Raw genomic sequence first — 8,388 nt, 5'->3', positions numbered from 1 at the left:
CAGTAGCCATAAAAAGTATTCTCTTTCCTCGTTTTCCGAATAGCGTCTGCTGTTCAATCTTCCTTAATTATCATCATTAAAAAAAAAACAACAGAACCTGGTTTGGACCCGTGAAAATGAGTTGACCTTCACCCTTCCAACATAGTAACCAAAAATCTTTGCAAAGTGAAAGCATATGCAGTAGATAGCAGGCACAGTGTGAGATATTCAGACAGTTGTATCTTAAAATGTTTTACAAAGACGAATTTCACAAAGCAGGGGAGAGAATAGTTCACTGGGTATTTTCTTACATATAAATGTGCCAGGGAATTTTGGCTCATTATCTCAAAGATTATTTGTTGTAGCCATACATACAGAAAAAAAAAATATTGGAAAGGAATTTGAATGATCTTTTCTAGAGTCGTGATTGGCAGTTACAGTAATATTTTTTACTCCCTCACCCCTTTGCCCATTTATCCTATCATAGCTAAGGGTAACTTTTGGTGTTTTTAGTGTGTTTCTCAGATTTTAATTGTTTGCCGAAGACACTGACCCGTTAACAGTTCTTAAGCTGTGTTTCACACGCTGGTTTATTTCTTTCTCTGCCCCCAATTTAAAATGGTCTGTGTGTTATTTATTTATTCATGTATTTATTTCGTCACATGTTTATTAGGCTTTGCTACGTGCTGTATACAGAACCAGACTTGGGAGGAAAAGGATTAAGTGGTGAGAGAGACATACAAAGTTGAATTAAAACAGTTTCCAGTTTCCAGGGCCCTCTGGGTGGCTCAATTGGTTAAGCGTCCGACTTGGGCTCAGGGGTCATGATTTTGGGGTTCAGGAGTTTGAGCCCCCAGTCAGGCTCTGTGCCCTCCGCACAGAGCCCGCTCTGGATCCTCTGTGTCCCTCTGTCTCTGCCTCGCCCCCTCATGTGGGCATGTGCGTGCACTCTCTCAAAAATGAATAAACATTAAAAAACATAATAGTAATAAAGAAAAGTTTACATTCTAGGAAGAGGAAAAGGCTAGGAAGCAATTGTAGTCAACGGTGACCCATTCTCGTTTAGAAATTCCACCCAAGACCTCCCCTTCTGCTGGCCAGGAGGGGTGCGCTGATCACAGCTATGCTCATCCAAGGCAGACGTAATAATGCACTAATTCAAGACATGAGGGTGGCGAGACTAGAAAAGTGCAGAATTTGCCTCAGGTCTTACAGTTCGTTAAGTGGTAAAGTCGAAATCCAAATCTGACTGCTATGCCATGCTTCTGAAGCATTAAAAACCCTTTTATCCCTATGTTGCTACACACCCAACTTACCATATTTTGATTACTCTAAATAGTGAGTGTAAATTTCTAAAAAAAAAAAATACGTGGTTTTCTTGTTGGTTGAGATGTTTTCAGTCAGATTTTTTTTGTTTTGTTTTGTTTTTTTTTTTTTTTGGGAAAGCATGAGCTGGAGAGAAGGGCAGAGGGAGAGAGAGAGAATCTCCACAGTGAGTGTGGAGCCCCATGCGGGGCACGACCCTGGAATCATGGCCTCGGCTGGAATCAGGAGTCCGACGCTTAACCGACTTAGCCACCCAGGCGCTCCCACAGTCAGATATTCCTAAAGTTAAATAACAATTACATTTCTGAAGAATATACATTTTTCCCACTGGAGTGTTGCTATTGTCAATCATCTTTTTCCAGGGGTTCCTGAGGAGCTAATGAAAACCTAAGAGTTTGATTATTTGAATCTAGTTTTAAGAATATTAGAGATACTTGGGGCACCTGGGTGGCTCCGTTGGTTAAGTGTCTGACTCTTGGTTTGGCCCGGGTCATGATCTCATGGTTCGTGGGTTCGAGCCTCGTGCCGAGCCTGCTTGGGATTCTGTCTCCCTTTCTCTCTGCCTCTCCCTGGCTCTCTCTCACTCTCTCTCTCTGTCTCAGAGTACATAAACTTAGAAAAAAAAAAGAATATTAGAGATACTTGTGTATTAAGGTGTTCTGCTTTACAAATGAGTATGGAATTAAATTTTTTTCAAACAAAATGCACTACTTAGCATTCAGGTTTTTATTACCTTTCTTAATTTGAAATCTTTTACATCAGATTTGTTAACTTCTGCTGGCTGGCCATTTAGTAGGCGATAGGTGGAAATGGCTCCCCGGGATGTTGTCTGAGAAAGTTCAGGTATGTACTTGATTTGACCTGATCAGAGCCCCGAGAACCACTGTGAACTGATTTTATAAGTGTTTTTTACTGTACAAATTACTTTTCTAAATAGGTTTACAGGATCCGTGAAGGCAAGAACCAGGTCTTTTCTGTCTTTAGAACTCATCTTTTTTTTTTTTTTTTTTTTTTTTTTTTAATTTTTTTTTTTTTTCAACGTTTATTTATTTTGGGGACAGAGAGAGACAGAGCATGGACGGGGGAGGGGCAGCGAGAGAGGGAGACACAGAATCGGAAGCAGGCTCCAGGCTCCGAGCCGTCAGCCCAGAGCCCGACGCGGGGCTCGAACTCACGCGAGATCACTCGAGATCTCGCGAGATCGTGAACTCCCGGACCGCGAGATCGCGACCTGGCTGAAGTCGGACGCTGAACCGACTGCGCCGCCCAGGCGCCCCTAGAACTCATCTTTTAATACCAAGCACAACATGCTTTCTCAATATTAAGTAGCAAGGGAAGCGAAAGTAAACTTTATTAGGCCGACGAAATATAGAGCAGAAGTAATCCTTTAAAATATATAATATTTCGAGTCACAGAAGTTCCAGATATTTGTTGATTTTGTAAAATGATACTATATTATATGATACTAACTTCTAGGCAGTACGTATTCTACAAATAGAAAAACTGAGCTACGGTGATTGGTATATAAAGTATTTTCCAGTGTTTTATCTTAATTGAAACTCACAGCCACCATGCGGTAATTCCCATCACTAATTTTTTTAATATATGGGAACGTAGAAACTCAGAGAAGTTGAGACTTGGTCAGAGTCAGCCAGAGAGGCTGATTTTGCACTGCAATGCAAATCAAATGATTTTGCACTACACCCCCGCCCACCAGATGCACCTCTGAGCCCTCGGGGCCTGAGCCTCTCAGAGTACAAGATGCCTTCTCTCCCTCTCGCCTTCCAAAGCTCCGCGTCTGTCTGGGAAGAAGGGGAGAGACCCTCCTTTAAAAGACAGATACAGGGGCACCCGGGGGGCTCCGTCGGTTAAGCGTCCTACGCTTGGTTTCAGCCCAGGTCATGATCTCGTGGTTCACGGGTTCGAGCCCCACATCGGACTCTGTTGATGGTGCGGAGCCTGCTTGTGATTCTCCCTCTCTCCCCCTCTCTGCCCCTCCCCTGCTCATGCTCTCTCTCTCTCTCTCAAAATATATAAATGAATTTCAAAAAAAAAGACAAATACAGAGGCAGGGCGGAAGAAAAGGAGACACGGAGAGGGGCTCAGTGGACCAAAAGAAAGTGAAATGAAGTCAACGAAAGAAGGAACCGGTGTGCAGAATTGGTGGTTAGGAGAGCCACGTGTATTAGCCAGGCTTGTTATCACAAAGGACCGCAGACTGGCTGATTGAAACAACAGATGTTTATTGTCTCGCAGCTCTGGAGGCTGTAAGTCCAAGGTCGGTGGTGTCCACGGGGTTGTTTTTTTCTGGTACCAGTCTTCTTAGCTTGCATGTGACCGTCGTTTTGCTGTGTCCTCACACGGTCTTCCTCTGTGCGTGTGCGTGTCTGTGTCCTAATCTCTTCTTCTGACACCTGTCATTTTGGACAAGGGCCCACCCACATGACCTCCTATTACCTCAACCGCCTCTTGCCTTGAACTGCCTTCTGAAGACCGTGTCTCCATATACAGTCACATTCTGAGGCCCTGGAGGGCTAGAACTTCAACCGATTAGTTTTGAAGAGTGAACTTGGCCTACAACTCTGAAGACAAGACCTCTTTCAGGTGCTCTATTCCTGGCAGTATTCTCTCGTTTGAGCAAGTTGCGGCAAATATTTCTACATCAGCATACTCCACTGGATGTATAAAGTAACAACGAGAGATTCAGAAGTGAATTCTTCTATATTGAGCTTGCTTCTTACTTGGTTTTCACTCTCACCTCTGGAGGGCCAGCCTCAAGCCTTGTCAGGTTTTGACAAGGGCAGACGAAACTGATGATGATCCCATTGCCAGCTAGGTCTGATCTCTCTGCCTTTTTCGAGCTGTGGAGTGCGTGTGATTTGAGTCCTATGCACTGCCTTTATGGCATGCTGAATCCCATAAGAATGGACTCACCATACTGAAAGGACCGTGAAGTATAGATTTCACAACCCTCACAGCTATGGAGAGGAGCTAGGTCGACCTTCTCTCCGAATGGCATTTTCCACGCTTATTTCCAGCAAGATATGTTCAGCATTGTACTTCAGACTCTGGAAGGTAGCCAGAAGAATTGGAAAGTTTTCCCTGAGGCACTGAGCGGCTAACAAGGTTATAATTGGAATGTGTTGCAAAGACTCAAATTATTAAAACGCTGTGGTCATAGAATAGCAGGGACGAGTGGGAAGCCTGCAAGGCTTGCGGTCAGTGCCTTGCCCAAAGCACAGAGACTGCTTTGCAAAGGTGGGAGCCAGTGCTGTGTTTCAAGCTGGCCAAAGAAAATTCCAGAGGCTTCTGCCTCTGTAAGAGTTTCTGTATCTCACCAATCATCAGAATCTCAAAGTACTTGTGTTTCCTTGACTTCCTTCATTACTTCATGTTCTGCCTTCAGAAAAAGTGAAACATACCTGTCTACTTTTCTTTATGTACTATTTTGTGAGTTGCTAAAAGAGTTTTTTTAATGTTTATTTATTTTTGAGAGAGAGAGAAAGAGAGAGCACAAGGGGCAGAGAGAGAGGGAGACACAGACTCTGAAGCAGGCTTCAGGCTCTGAGCTGTCAGCACAGAGCCCGCCGCGGGGCTCAAACCCATGAACCATGAACCATGAGAGCATGACCTGAGCTGGAGTTGGACACTTAACCGACTGAGCCACCCAGGCGCCCCTAAAATAATTTTAATAGGATCACTTCTTGGCCCTTTTTTGTAAGTTGAACTGAGGCTCTGTCCACTGTTTTAGGAATCTGTTTCTGTTGGTCCCACAAGAGCTACCCCTCACCATCTAGAATCGTGGGGCTGGTATTTGTGCCTTCATGGCATCTCCCTGAGTTGTTCCCCTTTGGGGACCATCCTAGTCATGTCTAAGTAGGAGACCCTGGACCGTCTTCTGAAATATCCCTACTGAAGAATACGCATCCAATACACTCAGTGGAGTTTTTGCAAGAAATACCAGAAGTTTTCGAAACGTACTCTTTGGGTGTGATCCAGTAGCTTTCCATGATGGGCGGTTTCAGAAACAGGTTCTTGTGTGGAGTAGCTATTGTTACCCAGCCCCCAAAAGAGTGCCTGTTTCCCAGAGCAGTGCATACTTAATTAGTAAAGGGATCGATGCCAGTACCTGGAATTTGAAAAGTCGGCTTTGAAGGGCAAAACCTCTCTCTCCTCTGACTCGAGCCAGACATTGGTCTAACTGGTCAGTTGTGCCAGTCAGCCGACACAGGTCCGGGAGGTGCCTTGGCCTGCTCCACAGCTGCTTTTGGAACACCTTTTCGTGAAAAGGTTGCCCCCGAGGCGCTGCCTCGAGTGAGGACAAAAGAGCCAAACACACATGTGTAAAGAGTGAGGAAACACTACTGTCCATGGCTGCTCACGACTTCCCCGGCTGTTGGTACAGGGAAGTACGTTTCATTCCCCTGCGTTACTGAAGAAAGTCATGACCTTGAAGTGACTTGGAAGTTCCCAGGCAGTCAACAAATAGGCATCAATCACTTGTGTCCTCAGTGCTGAGAGGGCATGAGAAGATAGGTCATCTTTCTCCTCAAGTAGCCGACACTCGAGTTCTGGGTCAACAGACGTGAAAATGCGAAAGCACGATTGAAGGCTGTGCCTGGGGCTCTCCTGGACATTCAGCAGCCCCGGGAGCGACTGCTTCAGGTGGGGCTCAGTGGCCAGAGAACTAGATCTTTCTTCCTCTTTGCGGCTTTGCAGATGCCTATCTCCTTCGAGTTCTCGCCTCCCCCACCCTCTGAGTGTAGGCCCTTTCCTGCTTTTCAGAGTCTTGCTTCAATCCAGTAAGGATGCTCAAGAAATCCTATTTTTGAATGTGTTTAAACCAGGGTGAATCTGGTCGTAGGATTTTAAGCCTTCACACTCCTGGAGGAAACTCTTCACCATTTGAAGGAGATGAAAGAAGGGGCTGGGTTGAAGGAGCAGAAAAGAGAACCATTTCCAATCTCTTTCCTCATTGCTAGGAGTCCTAAACCCTTGGGAAGCCATAAAAAGACTGCCTGAGTATGCATTTTAAGGACAGAAGGATATGTAGGCAACATATGACTATGAGACTGTGTTGAAAGCAACAGCAGGGCAGAGAGGAGAAAAACACGGGTCCAGAACCCGAGACAGAATGCGGGGCAGCAGCAACTGGCCGTCATCTGAAGACTGGGAAGAAAATAAACATGGCGACTGGGAAGCCAGCTCCAGGTACGGAAGTGCCCCCTGGGGTTATCCTCCAGAAGCCCCAGGCTCCGCACTCCTCACCCACCGGAAGCCAGCTCCTCCCTTCCTGATGATGGGCAGGAATTTGGAATTGGAGGAGTCCCCAGCAGGGAGAGTAGATGCCATCACTGCTCCTCGCATTTCAAGGTGGCACAGTAATTTCAGTTCTAGGGTGTTAGATTTGCAGGTGGTTTTGTTTGGTTTTTACGCATCCCACTGCTCCGTGTGCACACATTCGGTATTTGGGGCTGGCTCGGGGATGTCTTCATTGTGTATCTATTGCTAAGGAAACTGTGTGCCAAATTCCAAACAAGCGAAATGTATCGTTATTGCACAAAGTGTTTGTGGCATGAAGATTGGTGCGACGAGAATTCTATTTGGACGGCCAAGGTGTAAGAGCAGAGAGCATTGCTGGAGGGTTGGGAGATGTGCATGTAAGTCTTGTGTCTAATACCAATTAAAAAATGTTCAGCGAGCCAAATTTCCAGAGGTTACCGTTTGTTACCTGCGGGAGGAGGGACTTGATTAGATGATATCTAAGGCTCCTTACTGTTCTGGAATTCTTCTGCTCTTTCTAAAAGACAGCCTCAGATGGAATGTGCCTTCTCGAAGAATACCACATGCTTGCCAATGATCAGTCCTTTTGCCTTCTATACATGAGTTTTCCAGCGACCCCATGGGGCTCTACTGGTCGATGGTAATGTTACCAGTCTGTTTTCAAACACAACGTTGGGAAAGTCTTTACAGCAAAAACTTTACAGCTTTTCTTAAGGGATTCTTTCAGTTCATGGCTTTGTAAATATGTAATTGTCTTCAGATGCCCCTGGCTTCTGTCTTGGCTGGAGACCTCAGCTTTGAGAAGCCCTGAGGGCAAACAGCAGTCATAGTGCTATACAAGTGTCAAGGTCGTGGGCTATTTTGGTTGTCATTAGAGTACGTCTCCAGTAGGACATCTCAGGATGCATCCTCAACCCAGATTCTTGTAATTAATTTCCTTTGATTGAGAACATAGAAGGATCTCCCCGTGCAGTGAACTGCAGCCATACAAAGTGAAGTGCAACGATCATTGGGGGTAGAACCTGTACTCGTGTAAATACGTGTAAGTATTTACACATTTATGAGTAGTGTAAAATAGAAAACATAACATGAAATTTGAAAAGTTTTAAGTGTTGGTATTTTATTTAATAATTAATTTATGTAATGTTTTTATTTTTGAGACAGAGAGAGACAGAGCAAGAGGAGGGGAAGGGCAGAGAGAGAGAGGGAGACACAGAATCGGAAGCAGGCTCCAGGCTCCGAGCTGTCAGCACAGAGCCCGACGTGGGGCTCGAACTCACAGATGGTGAGATCATGACCTGAGCCGAAGTCGGGCGCTCAACCGATTGAGCCACCCAGGCACCCCTAAATGTTGGTATTTTAGATTTATATTTTAAATGAACTAATCGAACCTCAGGGGGAAAAAAAAAGAAAGTGTTTCTTCCTGTCTAGCTCTTAAATATGTGATTTGGAAGCTAGGAGCCACACGACTTACAAGGTACCCACATTTTTAGTGGGAGGAAAGAAAGTTGGAATAATGTGAAAATCAACAATTCCTCTGATTGTGGGAATATATTCTCTGGAGAAAAGCATACACATTTTCAAAGTTAACTATATTAATCACCATCAGCTCTGGCAGTCGGCCCAAACAAATCATTTGCCCAGCAATGTTTGCCTTTAACCAACTTGGGCACTTACCCCCCCCCCCCCCCCCAAAGGACATGATTTGGCCAGTAAGAATTTGGTTATGCAATTAAATGTTGACCAATTAGGAGGGAAACGCCCTGGATTTGAAAGGCTTGGTATTTTGATGATCCAAAG

At 45.0% G+C, this 8,388-nt stretch overlaps 1 protein-coding gene across 1 annotated transcript in view; it reads left to right on the top strand.

Moving 5' to 3' along the window:
* Positions 1 to 2,096: 2,096 nt before the first annotated feature.
* Positions 2,097 to 8,388, top strand: part of SPATA13 (spermatogenesis associated 13) — a 350,239-nt gene continuing 343,947 nt past the window's right edge. Inside the window, exon 1 of the mRNA XM_047873999.1 lies at positions 2,097 to 2,148. Within this exon, the coding sequence (XP_047729955.1) occupies positions 2,128 to 2,148 (21 nt within the window). The 5' untranslated portion in view covers positions 2,097 to 2,127. The remainder of the gene's footprint in view (positions 2,149 to 8,388) is intronic.

Source organism: Prionailurus viverrinus, chromosome A1 (genome assembly GCF_022837055.1).
Source record: "Prionailurus viverrinus isolate Anna chromosome A1, UM_Priviv_1.0, whole genome shotgun sequence".
Classification (NCBI taxonomy): Eukaryota; Metazoa; Chordata; class Mammalia; order Carnivora; family Felidae; genus Prionailurus; species Prionailurus viverrinus.
This window is presented reverse-complemented; position numbering and strand designations above follow the sequence as displayed.